General features: G+C 38.1%; 1 protein-coding gene across 18 annotated transcripts in view; it reads left to right on the plus strand.

Annotated features, from left to right (window-relative positions):
- Nucleotides 1-16,638, plus strand: part of SYNJ1 (synaptojanin 1) — a 54,786-nt gene that overhangs the window by 25,706 nt on the left and 12,442 nt on the right. For 10 of the 18 annotated variants that reach the window (XM_032678503.1, XM_032678502.1, XM_032678508.1 and 7 more), the window contains exons 13-26: nucleotides 328-351; nucleotides 4,188-4,379; nucleotides 4,752-4,836; nucleotides 6,055-6,195; nucleotides 6,537-6,729; nucleotides 7,936-8,094; nucleotides 9,570-9,726; nucleotides 10,068-10,185; nucleotides 10,294-10,509; nucleotides 11,172-11,250; nucleotides 11,990-12,152; nucleotides 12,796-13,002; nucleotides 13,617-13,745; nucleotides 14,289-14,327. In XM_032678503.1, coding sequence (XP_032534394.1) covers nucleotides 328-351; nucleotides 4,188-4,379; nucleotides 4,752-4,836; nucleotides 6,055-6,195; nucleotides 6,537-6,729; nucleotides 7,936-8,094; nucleotides 9,570-9,726; nucleotides 10,068-10,185; nucleotides 10,294-10,509; nucleotides 11,172-11,250; nucleotides 11,990-12,152; nucleotides 12,796-13,002; nucleotides 13,617-13,745; nucleotides 14,289-14,327 — 1,902 coding nt within the window. The remainder of the gene's footprint in view (nucleotides 1-327; nucleotides 352-4,187; nucleotides 4,380-4,751; nucleotides 4,837-6,054; nucleotides 6,196-6,536; nucleotides 6,730-7,935; nucleotides 8,095-9,569; nucleotides 9,727-10,067; nucleotides 10,186-10,293; nucleotides 10,510-11,171; nucleotides 11,251-11,989; nucleotides 12,153-12,795; nucleotides 13,003-13,616; nucleotides 13,746-14,288; nucleotides 14,328-16,638) is intronic. The other 8 variants (XM_032678505.1, XM_032678494.1, XM_032678498.1 and 5 more) reach the window with 2 other exon arrangements.

A 16,638-nucleotide genomic window follows, 5' to 3' on the forward strand; every position in this document is an offset into this window, starting at 1 on the left:
ATTTGCAGCTCCTGGCAGCTGAGGAGCATTAATCCCTTTTCACTGAACAGTATGTGTCTGCGTTCACTGCTAGGTGGCAAATTAACTAGCAGGGTACTTCATCATGTGTAAATCCATTCTTAATAAAGCAAGAAAAGAGAATTTGTTAATCCTGTTTTGAAACTTTGTAGATTTTGCAGCATAAAAGATGTGCTTTAACTGATGCAAATGGTTATGTATGATAAATTGTGTGTTACAGCATGTTCTCTCACCTATTGCTGGAAAATTCTAAAAAGCAATAACTTATTTGACTAATCTTTTCTTGTTTTCTTCTTGCTGCACCCGTAGTTTCAGAGCAATCATTACAATCAGGTAGAGTATAGTAAATTAAACTGTCAATACCTGACCAGCTGTTTTTCTTCTCTGACTTCTTTCTCATGTCTGTGTAATATTTGGTTGTGGGCTCATAGTTTCCTGGTAGTGTTTGCATCTGTGCAGTCCTGTGCCCCAACATCCTTTAATCCAAGAAAAGTGAGAATACAAGAGGTGAAAAATGCTGCAGTGTGCTTGGGTGTGAGTTTGAAATGAGGCAACCAATTCTTTGGGTTTTGTTTTTTGCAAATGTAGAGGAATTTGCCTTTTTATCTGCTTTGGGAGCTTCTTCAATACAATTTGTAACTCCATCTTATTTGCTGTCAGAATGCTCCACCTGCTTGTGTTCTTGCAGGAGACAGGCTGATTTTGTACTATCTCCCAGCAAAGGTTAATGCTGCGCTGGAAGGATTTGAAATAACTTGCTGGCACTTGTGTTTTGTGGAGCAGAAGTCCAGTCAAACTCCCTGAGATTTAATCACCTCTGCAGGTGACACAAAGGGAAAATGTTTGAGCATCTCTTGAGGTTAAACTCTCAGTGAAGGCAAAGCTTGAGGAGGGAACTTTTTAGGTAACTCTTCATCTCCTACTTATAGACATGCCAGTAATATCCTGACCAATGTCCCCAGTGTTGAGCTTAAAATATGGAGGATTCAGAAATTCTGAATTTTCTGATTCTTAGTGGAGATTCTCCTTTTTGATGTTACTTAAGCTGTTTGCCTGAAGCTGCTTCATTAGGGGAGATAGGATATATACATTGTGAGAAATATAAACCCAGTCGGGCAATTTCCAATCAATGTTTATTATATGATAAAAGCAAATTCAGCGCTGGGTGATCAGGGAAGGGGTTCAACAACTCCCAACGCCTGTCACCCCCAAAGAAGACAGTTGTTCTACATTTATTTCCAGCTACTACATGAATATTCATTATACATAAGTATAAACATTACACATTGTTAGGTACATGAGTATAAACATTACACATTGTTAGGTCATACACTCAACAGATATTTCTTAACAAGAATGTTATCTATAAGCATCCATAATATATTGTTAAATCAGACATTCAGCAGATGTTTGCTTGTTATCTATACAAAGTTATACATTTTAAGAAAAGTGCTATTATCTAGCTAACTAAACAAAATTCTCTCATTATAAATCCTACACAAGGTAAAAGGGAGGTAACTTGTTTTATCTCTTTATAGGGGCCCAATTAAGTTTTACGATTTGTTTTTCTTTTCTCTCTCCAGGTCATATTGACCTTACACTGCTTTCTCTTAATTAGCCCGAATCATTTTCTCGGTTTATCACATACATATTCCATATTTTGAAGGAAGAGCTGCAAGTTCATGTCAGCTGTGTAACACTTCATCATCTCCTTGTTCCCAGAAACTATTATGTAAAATAAAATATTCCTAATTCTCCTATATGGAGATTTTACTGCATAATTTTGAGGAAATTAAAATGACCTTTACACTTGTCAACTTTGCTTTTTCTATATGTGTTTTACTCTATCTACTTAACTCTTAGTGAGTACCTCAAGAATGAAATCCGAGTCATGGGTAATATACACCTGAAATTATGTGATTCACTGGCATTTTGTCAGTGTTAAAAGTTTTTATTGAAATAACCAGTGACATTGTCATTGATGGTGTTACCTTCTAGCTTATAACTCAGGAAGAGTCATACAAGTCAACTATTTTTTAGCATTTCAAGATTTCACCTGGATACAGATTGCATATATTCAAACATTACTACAGGAATTTGGATGTTGTAATTCCATCAAGTTCAATTGCACAGAATATCTCCCACAGAATATTAAATTGGCATTCCCTTTGTAGAACTGATTTCCAAATGTCTGTTTGCCTAGTAAGAGCAGCAGTTATTTTTCCTGCAAAATAACAGAAAATGTAATTGATTGGATTTTTGACAGAGTGAGGCACAATTTTTCTGAAAAGATAAATAGCTAGAAATGTGTGGGAAAATCGTACTTGCAGGAGGCTCAGGAGTTCTGAGAAGCAACTGGTTCACTCAGTATTTGGGAAAACAGATGATTTAAAAAAAAATTATTTATGCTAATTTATAAAAAGTGCCATTTTACAATTTAGAAAGCTTGCTAGTTTAAATATAAGAATTGCCTGTTTGTAATAAGCATGTTGTCAGTTCCCTCCTAACGTTAGACTCTAATGTGGTAAGGCTCTTCATGTTAGGGCTTCATGACAGTGTCAGGAGTTAAATTCAATTTTGCAGCTTTTCTTAGAAGCTGCTGGGTAGCAGCTCTGAATGATTTGGAGTAAATATTTAAAATAAAGCTGAAAAGTGCTAAATTTTCAAAAGAAAAAGAAGAAACTGGACAGAATAATAAGTCAAAATTCTGATACTAAAACTTTCTCAGAGTACTACAAAGGCTACTCTGTGCAAACCTTCAGAGCTGCCTGTGATGCTGTTTGTGTTCTTTGGGTACTTGGATGTGTTGTGGCTACAACACTGCTGAGATTGGTTTCCCCTCAGTGGTCAGTTCCTGGGTTGCTCCTGTCCTTGACCCTTGGCAGCTCTTCAGGCATGTGCTGGGCTTGTTGGCTTGCAAGTTGGCTTGCACCTCGTGTGTAGGCCCAGTCAGAAGTAGACGCAGTATCTGGCTCTCACCTGAAGTTGTCAAGTGTTCTGTTGGCTCCTTGTTGTTTTCTAGGCTTCATTTCCCTGGATTATGATGAGGGAAGCATGATCCCAAGCATGATCTGCTTGTAGTACCCCCAAGAGACACCAACCAGTTCACTGTCTTTTCTCTATGATTACTCTTCTATGGATATATGGTTTGTTCAGCAGGGAAAGAGCTCACAGCCAACAAATACAATATAATATTTTCTTCTCTTGTTTCCAGTTTGTTTCAAACCCATGAGAGCTAGAGAATCCGTGATTTTTGTTTTACCCAGGTAGCCAAGATTCCGTAGCAAATTTTAAGGTGGCAAACTTAAAAAGAATAACTGAAAAGACAGCAGCAGCTCACTAATCATCTTATTTAGGGGATTTTAATGAAAATATTGTGCCCAGTAACCGACTATTTTGCAAGACAGCAACAAGTGAAGGGAAGAATTCCATCTAATATTGTTTATATGATTCTCTCGGAATCTCATAACAATGAGAGCATTCAAAACAGGTATTTTACCTAAACGATATTAATTTACCTGACCATTGAATCAGCTGCTTCGTTTCTGTATTTCTCACAATGTCCTTTACACATATATTGTTCCTCTCTCTCCCGTCTGGCAGATAAAAACAAGGCACAGGGAAAGGCTGATGGGACAGAGAAATGAATTTAATTGTTTTGAATCCCAGCCTACCTTCCTCACTAAAGCAGAACTTTAGGAATTCAACTGACATAAAAAGTAATTCAGATTTGTGGCTTACATAGGCATACTCTACACTTCCAGAAACGAATATATCTGCAAGTTGGTTCTGTAATAGAAATTGGATTTCATAAATGTAATCTGTGAAAATGATGTTGGTATGTATGAAAAATAGTGGTTTCCCTAGAGAATCACAGATAAGGTGAAAGAATGACAGATATTTATAAAATATGAAAATTATGTTTCCTTCATGTATTATTTATCTACATATTATTTTGAACAAATTGCTGCTGTTTTTCAATCAGTCAATGTCCTACCCAGACCAGGAATGTCTGTAAGGGACATTTTCCTCTGGGAAAGCTACTTTCCTCCTCCTTCAACAGCTTAACTTTCTCTATGTCTGTGCATGTATATGGGAAAGATCTCATTGCCAAGTTTTCTGAAGAAACATTCTGTATAAAAACAACGTCTTTTCAAATGTTTTTGCAGCATCTGTAAAAGTGCTGAAGAGCATGTGTGAGAACTTTTATAAGTATGCAAAACCGAAAAAGATCCGAGTGTGTGTTGGGACGTGGAACGTTAACGGGGGGAAGCAGTTCCGGAGTATTGCCTTCAGAAATCAGACCCTCACTGACTGGCTGCTGGATGCACCAAAGTTAGCTGGGATCCATGAATTCCAAGGTAGCGTTTTTATCCTGTCTTTTTTTCCCTGAAAACTCTGATTTTCCTAATTAGATCGTGAATATTAAAATAGATGTCACAGAAGCATAGAATGTCTTGGGTTAGAAGGGACATGAACCACCATCCAGTCTCACCCCCTGCCATGGGCAGGGACACCTTCCACTAGACCACGATGCTCCAAGCCCCATCCAACCTGACCTTGGAGACTTCCAGGGATGGGGCAGCCACAGCTTCTCTGGGCAATCTGTGCAGGGATCTCATCAACCTCACAGGAAAGAATTTCTTCCTAAGTAATTAATATATATATATATGACATCTTTCTTCTTCAGTTAATTAGAAAGGACAAATAGGTATTTTCATGTTTCCCTGCAGATCGCAAAAACAAGCCTGTGGACATATTTGCCATTGGGTTTGAAGAAATGGTGGAGTTAAATGCAGGAAACATTGTGAATGCCAGGTGGGTGTTACAATCCATACAGGACTAGTTTGGTCGATAAGCATGTTTTTTGAGTAAAATGTTATTTAAAATTTTGTTTTCTCCCGTTTTGTGCTGGTTTGGATTAGTCTGGATTAGTTTTTTACTGTATTCTGGTTCTCTCTCCCGATTTCTGTGCCAAGATTGCAGACTTCATCTCAGCTTTCCCTAGCAAAGCTGTGATCACTTAGATCATGTATAATGTAATCTCACGGATCCAAATAATCAGCACTTGACTATATTTTGGATTGCACCTCCAGCAGCTCCTCAGCTTTTTCCTGTGTTTAATTTAGCTCTGGTGTTCTTGTACTGCTGGGGAATGGCAAATCCTGTGAAAATCTTTCCAAAAACATGTGTCATTATATAGTGTCTTGCACCAGGTTGTGATCTGGATAAAGCAAGGCTTCCTTTCATCCTGTCAGTTTTCACTGCCATTCCATTAATTACATGATGTGTTATTGTGGAGTTTGGATTTTTCACCTCTTGCAGAGTGGGTTATGGAAATACATTTTTCCCAGTGGTGGGTGATACCAGTGATAAATGTGTGTGTAGTCCTAGGGCCATGTTCCCTTTGCCCATTGTTTTCTCTGCCTGCATTGCTTGTTTACTGGTGTTAGGCAAGCTCTAACTCCTTGGGAAGAGCACCTAAAGCCTATAATGCTGTAACTTTTGCATGGGCTTTTGTCTTGAGTACCAAGTAGCAGCTTGTCATCCTTTGATTTCACACTGTGTCTACTTAATGCTGTTTCCAGGCCTGATATTTTTCATTTATATCCAATGCTAGCTCTAAAAACCAGGATCTCTTATGCCTTCAAGCAGGTTTCTTCTGGATCTCAGTCCATGGACAACTTTTTTCCAGTATTGACCGAGCTGTAGGCTGGGAAGTAACTCCCTGGGAAAATTCTTAGGTTTTGCTCCTGTAATCTAGGTTCAGAAATACGGGAAAGATAATGTTGTCTGTGGTGTTGGAAAAAGTGAAGCAGCATTTGTAGAGGCGGAATTTGAATGATGATGTCATGACAGTCTAGAGCCCGTCTCTCTGCTGGGAGACATTTGAGCACCGTTCCCAACTTGGCTTTGGCTTACTGCCCCAAGAGTTAGTTGAGATCGTTGGATGAAGTTTATTCAACTCAATCAACAGTTCAAAACCTGCTTAATTTGATTTATTTTAAAACTGGCATTTTTCATCTCACTGCTTAGCACAACCAACCAGAAACTCTGGGCTGCTGAGCTGCAGAAGACTATCTCAAGAGATTACAAGTACGTGCTCCTGGCCTCTGAGCAGCTGGTGGGTGTCTGCCTCTTCGTGTTCATCAGGCCCCAGCACGCCCCTTTTATCAGGTCAGTGGGCACAGCTGTCCCCAGACTGGGTCACCTCCAGCTCGCCTTGTGTTGCAGGATAACACACAAATGTACCCAGGAGCATGTGGGGCTCTGAAGGAGTTGTTCCATCTTCTGGGGAAGTAGTTAAATTCTTCTATCTTAGCTTTTAAATGCCTTGTGAGTCACCAAGAAAGCTTGAAAAGCTGAACTTTTATCCTGTTACCTGTTCAGTAGCTGCTGGCATTTTTTAAAACCAGCCCCATGGCTGAAAGAACGATATGAGAATGTTCTTTTCCCAGCCCACAGTCATACTCAGACATGCATGTACCGTGTTTTTGAAAGTTGTTTCACTCTTTCAGGGATGTTGCTGTTGATACTGTGAAAACAGGCATGGGAGGAGCCACTGGGAACAAAGGTGCTGTGGCCATTCGGATGCTGTTCCACACCTCCAGCCTCTGCTTTGTCTGCAGCCACTTTGCTGCAGGGCAGTCCCAGGTTAAAGAGAGAAACGAAGACTTCGTAGAAATTTCTCGCAAACTTGGTTTTCCAATGGTAAGAAAGTGTTCAAATTCCACAATGAATGAGAAGTAAAATGCCTGGGGCTCCAGCAGTGTCATCCAAAAGCTCCATTTGTAATTTTCCCCCTCCCCAGATTCCTGTGAAGATCAGATTTCCTTGGGTTAGAGGTCTCAGAGATAATTAAGTTCCCATAACTTTTATTAAAATAGGAGACTGCATAAAGAATAGACCTTTCCAGTGCAATGCCTGAGAGAGATGATGAAGCACAAGTTCACTTGCATTAGGAATCAAGGATTTAGCATGGGAAAGAGGCCTTTTAGATCCCTGACATGTGGTAGAACTTTTGTAGGCACTGGAGTTAATCAGCTATGAGAAAAAAATCCGTAGGAAACAGCACTGTTTTCGGTACAAGGGAATGATTTTTGCTAACAATTCCATGCCATGTTCTCATAAAGGATTATCAAATTACTTGGATTACCAAGAAAATACTTAAAATGTTTATCAGTGCAACAAAGTGCTTCCTTGAGACTTAAAGATGTTTTAAATTTTGTAGTCAAATTGTCCTTTGTTAGTCTGTATGGCACTGTGCAGTTTTAGAGGTTTTTTGATTTCTAAATTTATCCCAATGGTCATGTTTCAGTTTTCCTTGAAAGTAATGCATCCATCAGTTTCCTAAATGTGCTTTTTAATCTGCATCTGCTTGGATTAATTTATAGGCAGTGGAAAAATCAAAACAAAGGGGGAAGTAAAAGTTCTCACTTCAGACCTTCGGCTTCGCTTAATGTAACAGAGCCCTTATGTCTCTCCCTAGCTATGAAAACTGGATGTAACTGAAAAGTCTTCAATTAAATCTGAATAATAAAGCCCTTGATTTGCAGTTTGTCAGGAGATTGTGCCACAAAATCCCAGGGGAGTGTTTTGGTTTTGTGACAGAGGCAGCAGTCATTGCCTTGGAGCTGACTTCTGAAACAGGAGTAGGAAGATGAAAAATTTTAGAATGCAATACAGATGATTCATGCTTCTTTAGAAACAGAAACCCTTCTCTTGTGTTCTGTATATGTGAACACCATATCCTGGCTGTGTTGTTCTAACCATACCAAACACTGAGATGTATTTCAGTTATTCTCATCAACTGGAAATTACATGTATTTTACAGATGAAAACTGAACTTCTGCACCAAGAAGTAGTAAATTTGTCACCTGGTTGCTTTTATCTTCCTTGTGTGCTTCTGCTTTCCAGGGAAGGATGCTCTTTTCCCATGACTATATTTTCTGGTGTGGTGACTTCAATTATCGAATAGATATGCCCAATGAGGAGGTGAAGGAGCTGATACGACAACAGAACTGGGATCCCCTCATAGCAGGAGACCAACTTATCAATCAGAAAAATTCTGGACAGGTATCTTGAAATGTTACCAATACTTCAGAATACTTCATTTTCCTCTTTGGCTTTAGCAGTTCTCTGTGGTGATTCTGTAAATCTGTATCCTCAGCACTGGGTTTGCTAATTATAATATTTTTCATTTTATCAGGTGCAACTACTTAAAAAAATGTATTTGTAGAAGTTCTGCTAATGTTACTCTTTACTTAAGCTGCTGCAGTAATAGATCTGATGCTGTTACTGCTAGAAAAAGCAGTAGTCCAAATGGTGCCTTTTTATTCACAAAGAAAACAGGGAATAACAAAGTCTGAGGAAAGCTTCTGCTTTTAGATTTGTAGGGTTTCTTAGGAGGCAGGATGTAGCAGTGAAAGGAAAAATATAAGTAGGTTAAGAAATAATTATTGAAGGCAAACAAATTGTCTCAGAAGTTGTGGAACTTCTGACGTTCTGACATAGACTTTTAAATTGGCTGGATTTCAAGTTGTATTTCCAACAAGAAAAGCAGCCAGCCTGTCACTTGATGCAGATTTGATTGTAAGATCCAAGTCAGATTTATAATTTACAGATTTCTGAAGTGGAGTAAAACTAAGCCGTATGAGATTGAACCCAAGAATGGAACTTGTTAAGTTAACTAAGGTTTTAGCTTGTGTCCAGCTTAAACACTTGAGGGCACTCCTTGTGTCTTGTGTCAGCTGGTTGTGTGTTTCTGTGTTGCAGAAGCCTCCCTGAGGGAGTTTTTGATTCCTTTCAGTGACACTATCTCTAAATATGTGGCAGATAATGTCACATACTACCTCTTTTTATTCTGTTTTCCTATTCGCTTGAGAAGAAATGGTGATATTATCTCTAGTATTTCAGTTCATATTGAATATATTAATGACTTTTTTTTTTTCCTTTTTTTTTTAACTCCTAATTTCTGGTGAGGCATCTTGTGTCAGCTTTTCCCTGGAAGTGTTCAAGGCCAGGTTAGATGGGACCCTGAGCAGCCTGATGTAGTGAATGGCATCCCTGCCCATGGCAAGGGGTTGGAACCAGATGATCTTTAAGGTCGCTTCCAACCCAAACCAGTCTGCAATTCTGTGAATCTGCAGGAATGCTTGGTACATAAAATATAAACCTTAATTCCCAACTTTTGCTGACACAGGAACAACTAAGCACCTAATTAAAGTGGTGTGTGCTCTGGGTGACCTCCAGTGAGGTCACACTGAACAGTAGGTTGCTCGTAACCCTGGGTTTAAAGATATAAATGTTGACACACTTCTGTTTATTGATGATTGTCTGGGTCACTATTTAGTCGTAGTGGCAAATGTAGAATGTTTTCAGCAGATAAAATGTGGAGAAGGATTCATATAGCCAAATGACTTTTTTTATTTTTATTTTGAGACGTCTACACAGGGTTTCACTGTTAGAATAGAGAATTCGGATTGGTTTCAAGCTGTTTCCCATCTGTTTCTGTCTTCTGGCATGACATGTAACAGCTTTGTCTCTTGCAGATTTTTAGGGGATTTTTGGAAGGGAAGATAAATTTTGCTCCTACCTACAAGTATGATCTGTTCTCTGATGACTACGACACCAGTGAGAAGTGTCGCACACCAGCGTGGACGGATCGGATCCTTTGGAGGAGGAGAAAATGGCCCTTTGACCGATCAGGTTTTAGTGTTTCTTTCAATTGTTTAAAATACTCTTTTAACTGGCTTAGAGAATCCATTTAGTGACATTCACAGTGCCAGTGATTCTGGGCTTGGTAAGAGACAACACTTAAAACAGCATCTTCAATAAAGGCAGTGATGCTGAACAGAGGGTCAAGACTCAGATCCCAGTTACTGACATTTCAGTAGTGCAAAAGGAACTTCTGGAGTTTTTTTTCTGTAAAACACTCGGTTTGGGTTTACTTTCTATGCTTTTTTTTTTCTTTTTACAAAAGCTTATTTTTAAAGCACATTCTTGCAATCACCTTGTTTTTCCTCTTTTGTTTTCATTGCTGAGTGTAGCTGAAGACCTGGATCTCCTGAATGCAAGTTTTCACACTGACACTAATGTCCCCTATACATGGAATCCTGGCACTTTGTTGCACTACGGAAGAGCAGAGCTGAAAACATCCGATCATAGGTTTCAGTTTTATTTTATACATTACTTCCTAAGATTTAATACTTGTGTTGTATATTTTGTTGCTCAGATACACTGCTAACAGGCTTTTCTTGTGTGTTTTTTTCCAAGGCCTGTTGTTGCATTGATTGACATCGACATATTTGAAATTGAAGCAGAAGAGAGACAAAAAGTGTATAAGGAGGTGATTGCAATGCAAGGCCCACCTGATGGGACTGTGATGGTCTCCATCAGAAGTTCTTCAGCAGAAGAAAACTATTTTGATGATAACTTGATTGATGATCTTCTTCAAAAATTTGCAAGCTATGGCGAAGTTATACTTATAAGGTTAAAAAAACCTTTTTACTTTTAATCTCTATTCATAGAATCACAGACTGGTTTGAGTTGGGAGGGACCTTAAAGCTCATCTTGTTCCACTCCCTGCCATGGGCAGGGACACCTTTCACTAGACCAGGTTGCTCCAACCCCCATCCAACCTGGCCTTGGATACTTCCAGGGATGGGGCAGCCACAGCATCTCTGGGCAACCAGTGCCAGGGCCTCACCACCCTCACAGCCAAGAATTGCTTCTCAATAGCCCATCTAGCAGTGCCCTCTGTCAGTGGGAAGCCATTCCCCCTTGTCCTATCTGAAGCAAGTCCAAAATTGTTCTCACCTATTTCCTGAATAAAGTTGCTTTCTTAGCGAGCATTCCAATTATGGTCTGCTTCATTTTTAACATTTAGATTTCAACTTCAGTGTCTTTACAATTAGTTTTACATACCTGTAAGTGTCTCAGTTTTCAGACATTTTTTCCAGATACTCTTTTATTTTTGCTATAGAGCATCATGTAGTTTTATACAAAAGTTGTACTCTAAAATTAGGTCAGTAGTTTTAAATGAACTGAAAATGAGAGGATCCCTGTGCATGTTGCCTTTTCACTAAGCTGTCAATTGAACTATTAAGCGTAGTGGTATTTTGTTTAGTTATTGTTTCCAATGAACTTTGCAGGTTTGTGGAAGACAAGATGTGGGTAACGTTTTTGGAAGGAAGCTCTGCTTTAAATGTTATGAATTTGAATGGTATTGAGGTAATGTAAAAATTACTGAATTTTCATATATCAAGAGAAGTTCCAGCATTTTAGGGACTACTTGAGTGGGTTGAGGGTTTTGTTTGTTTGTCTTTAATTCTTAGAAGTTTTTTCCATTCCATACCAGTCTGTTGCATCGCCTTTTTTTTTTTTTTCTTTTAGTAGCCACATAGCATTATGTTGAGTTTCAAAAGCCAAATGAGAGAAGTATCACTCTTAATTTATTTTTAGGAGAAGGACTGTTAGAAAAATGGAGTTCCCATACTGAGAGGCATCTTTATCAAATGAGGGGTTTGGGGTTCTCTTTAAGATTTAAAAAGCAGAATTTTTATTGGGGATTTTTTAGAATGAACAAGTTTAACGTATTTATAGCCTGCAGTTTATTAAAAATTCAGCACTTCTGTACTGCAATCACTGAAAAATGTTAAAAAAACCCAGAAGCTTTCTGATGAACTGAAAAGGGAAATCTTGAGACAAGTTGTTAGTTTTTCTATAGAAAAATGTTAAATAGTTCTAATTAACAGTTTAAACTACATAAATGTAGTTAATTACCAAAATGAAGTGAGAAGCATAATTATTTTGGTGACATGTCAGTGCCATTGTTTAGTCCCAGAAATCATGGTAACCTTATTTGTGATATTTTCAGTAGTTATTTTTTAAATTTTTAAATGTAGAATGCTGGGTTTTAATGTCTTTACTCTTAATTTCTGTTTTGTGCATACGGTTTTTTGCAATTCAGCTGCAAGGACGGATTATAAACATAAATTTGAAAAACCCAGATTGGATCAAAAGTTTGGAAGATGAAATGAATCTGGAAAAGATTAATATTGGGCTGCCTTCATCAACAAGCTCCACTTTGCTTTGTGAAGATGCTGAGGTTACTGCAGATTATGATATGGAAGGTTTGTTGAGATAAACCATTCCTCATTTTGATGGTAGAGAAACCTAGAAGTTAGGGAGGAAAGGATTGTTATGGTCTTACTGGAGTTATTGATGGGGTAGTTGTCTGGTTTAGGCATTTTGAATAGCAGCATAAAACATTCTAAATTGACAGTTTACTCTTCAAAGGCACATCCACATTGAGCCTTTTTTTTTAAACACCATTGTACTTTTTTCAAGCAGAAGCTGTTACAAACAGCAGATATCTTGGAATCCCCTGCTCAGCCTTCTGGAGAAAAAATGAAGCTTGCCATGTATTGCAAAGCAAGGGAATAATTTTTGCAAAGGTCTTCTTTGTAAAACTGATTGTTTCTTAGTTAACCAACATTACAGTTGCCATGCTGTTATATAAAGCTTTAACATGTACCTGTAGTATATATTGTGCATTTGAAGCATTTTAAACTGGTTTGAATGCACATACATCCTTTGTATGTAATTTTATGATATAAGAAGCTTACTTAGGTTGTTGAGCTAATTCCTTTGAAATTTAGGACTTTTTTGCATAAAATCCCATGCCCAGAATCAGTTTATAATTCTTCCACTTTTTTAAAATAAGTAAATTTAAATGTTGATCCCCTTTTCTTTATTGGGGAATTTGTTATTCAGGGGACATTGATGACTACAGTGCTGAAGTAGAAGAAATCCTTCCTCAGCATCTACAGCCAACTTCGAGCTCAGGGCTTGGAACCTCCCCCAGCTCTTCCCCACGTTCCAGTCCCTGCCAGTCTCCCACACTGTCAGATGGACCCACGCTCCCAGTGAGGCCCAGCCGAGCCCCAGGAAAAACTCCTGGACCTCCTGTTTCCACACACGGTGTGTATTGATCACATTGCTCCGCTGCCTCAGGCACTGCTGTATGAAAGTTCTGTTCCAGCCTGTCCACGGAGTCCTGGTTCACTCCAGGCACACTCTTTCCTTTCAATCTGTACTCCTGTCAGCTCTGAGATGTAAATTGTAATCAGTACTTTTGTAAATTGGGTGTATAATAGAAAACTTCCTTTGAGACACAACCTTTTTTTATTGACAAAGTGAACACAATTATGGTATTTGGAATGGCTTCTAAAAGACTTTGTTTCAATGTAATTTAGAGTAACTTTTACAAAGACTGCTCAAATGCCCTCAGGGTTCTCTTTGTAGCATTTTTTTTCCGGACCACTCAGCTCATGGGTAAGGGTCAAAATTGAAACTGGGAATGCTTCACTTTGTAAGAATGTTGAGGATTTCATGAAAAGCATAAACTTATTAAAACACATGAGACAAAAATCTTGGTTTAGCAGATCTTCTTTTCATCATTGATTTTTTTTTTCCTTTCTTTTTTTTTTCCTTTCTTTTTTTTTAACCTGTCACAGAAACTTCTGAATCGTTATTTCCAGCGCTGGGGACTGACAGGGATTAATTTTTGCATTGTTTTCTGTCACATCTTTCAGCTGAATTTCAGGCTGCTGCCCAGCAGAAAGAGCCTCCTCAGAGCCTGGAGCCGAAGCGTCCTCCACCCCCTCGTCCTGTTGCTCCTCCTCCGCGTCCTGCTCCACCCCAGAGGCCACCTCCACCCTCAGGTAGTGTGGGGACCTGTGCCAGGTGCTCAGGAATCTTTTGTTTCAAGTCTGTGAGATGAACTTGAAAGTTTGGGCCTAAAATGTTTAGTTGGTACATTTAATAGCAATAACAGCATGGGAAATAACAGCATTTTTCAACACCATTTAAATATTATTAGTGAATTAAGTTTTTTATAAACTTATTTTCACAGTTTTAAAAATGTGGGCTTCCTACAGCAATGTTTAGTCAACATCTTCATTTTTTATAGCATCTTCATTTTTAAATATAAATAATCTCGTGCATTCATTGATTTATATTTCTTTAATTTTGGCATCTATATGTATGCATTTTATCATGTCCACATTTTTAATGTAGACTTCATTTGGATCATCTGAAAAGGTGAACAATTGAGCACTACAAGAAACTGGATGTTCAGAAGCATATGGGCAACATAGTTAATAACAGCTGACCCTTGTAATTTTTAACTTTCTCATTCTTTCTCTTCCCTCCTACTGTACTGATATTTTTCATTATTGCTGCATTCATTTCTAAAATACTGTCAGGCGGTAGGAGTCCTGCACCTGCTAGAAAAGAATTTGGAGGTAATGATTTTAATTGTTTTCCAATATGACTGCGTAGCAAAACTGCTGTGGTGATCTGTTGTGACAATACTTAACGTGATGATTTCCAAAAGGTATAAAAATGAGTCATTCTTAATGTCACAGAAATAGATAACTCTTGAATGTCAATATAATTTCTGTCTTGGGGTTTGTCCCCATCTCTGAATTATATCTGACTTTTTAGTGAAATAATATTTGTCCAGAAGCTGGTACATTATAGTCGGAGATTAAAGCTGTCCCAGGTTTTTATTACTTTGTCCTGGTTGGAATACACCCAGCTAACTTTTCTGTGGAAGCTGGAACTTGTCTGTAGTTGTAGAAAGGAGAGCTTTTTTCCTCACAAGCTATGTCAAGGAGCATAATTAAATGGCTTGTAATTGTAGCTACTTGCAGTAATTATCCATTAATTAATTGTTTAAATTGAAGCTACTGCTGATCTGGCTCAGTTTCTCCAATTAACAGAGATCTCCAAATCATGGAGTTGTATTTGTCTCCATGCTGAACACTGATATATGGGTAGTTTACTTTCTGCTTCCAAGTCTGGAATGTGCTCTTAAGCCCTTCCTTAGAGACATGAAATGTCCTCCATAGTTCCTGCAATTACTGTGTATTTCAGAAACACAAACTTAGAAAAGGAGTTTATCTTGTTACTTTGAAGGAGAGCTGCAGGCCTTTGCAAAATAACAAAATCCTGACATAATTCTCCCCTAAGTCCTTGTCACACATTGACCTGTCCTGCTTGGACTTAAATCAGCTCAATACATGGGACAGGGGGAAAATTGTTCATGGCTCTGAAATACTTCTCTGAAATACCCCTCAGTTGGTAGGAAAGAAGTTTTTTTGAGAAAATGATTCAAAAGTTTTGAGCAATCTCGGAAAATAAATAAACTGGTTTACATAGTCTATAAATATCAACCAACTTACTCTGATGTCAGGCAAAAATGTATGTGGCTCCTAAATACTATGGAGGGGAGTAGGGTTTTATGCCAAAGGGATAATAATTCAAATGAGTTAAAATGCAGAAGTTTTAGGAAATAGTTTATACATCACACTCAACATAGGTGAGATATAATTCATTGCACTTCAGTCCTGTACAGCTTTATGTGCACTGACACAATCCTGTTTGCCTAGTCTGTCTCAATTGTGCCAAGACTAGTCTCCTTTTTTTATCCTCTTTCCCAGCACAGCTTTCCATAAAGAATTGTAACTTGCATAAAACTTGCCTTTTATGCAGTCATTTGAGATTGTAGTATATTTCTTTTTCATATATTATTCTGACTTAAAGTTCTTCACCTTTTCTATCCTCTTCATTTTCCACTCATGGTGTACATGTATAAGACATAATACTTTGCTTTTCAACGGTACCTGAGCTCAGCACAGGGCTAGAACCAGAATAAGTGTCCTAGTGGGTTACTCTGCTTGGGGAAAGGGCACCTATTTCTCTTCCCTAGAAGAAAGGCTCCTAAAGCCCTGTGAAAATAACCCTGTGTACTGTTTAAGTGGATGAAACTTTGGTTGTAGGCTTCTGTAGCACATGCAAAGGGACATTGATCACGTCTTTAACATGTTGTGCGTTTTAAATGTTACTTCTCCCCTTCGTGTTTTGACCTTTTTTTGCCAAGTGCTTTACTCCCTTCAACGCCCATAACATTTTTTCTAATAGCTCAGTGTGCTTTGAAGATGAGAGGAGGATTTGGACATCAAAATGTTTTAGAATTTGGTCATATTTGACATTTAAGGAAATGAGGCTCTGCACTCATTGCCAAGGCTTAACAAAGTGCAGACTTTTCATAGGGTAATAAAAAAAATTTTCACTGAACTGCAAGCTCTCAGTTGTTCATAGTTAAAAATTAAAATGTCACACTGTTTACCCAAGACGTTTTTAATACATTACAGATTAAATTCTTACAGAACATTAAAAATTATAAAGGCTGCTAAGTGTCAATTAAGTTAAAAAATAACATTTGCGGCTGGGTTTTTTTCTTTAATAGTACTAGTCAGATTTTTCCTGATTGTTGCAGTTACCATTGGTTTAAACTGTTAAAATGGGCTTAAGATTAAGAGAGTACACAGTATTTTCAGTGTATGCAATAATTTGGGTGAAATGCATTACATTTTCACTGTGATTATCCTCCAAATAAATAAAATGAACCTAGAGAATACAGTAATACAGTTGGCATTAAAAGAAATGCAAGTATGTTAAGCTGTGAAAACACTTGCACTCAAGCAGCAAGTACTGATTAGATTACTCTGCTATTTATAGTCCCTCGTTAAACTTAGCCCTGCAAGAACC

The sequence above is a fragment of the Chiroxiphia lanceolata genome, chromosome 2 (assembly GCF_009829145.1).
Source record: "Chiroxiphia lanceolata isolate bChiLan1 chromosome 2, bChiLan1.pri, whole genome shotgun sequence".
In the NCBI taxonomy this organism is placed as follows: Eukaryota; Metazoa; Chordata; class Aves; order Passeriformes; family Pipridae; genus Chiroxiphia; species Chiroxiphia lanceolata.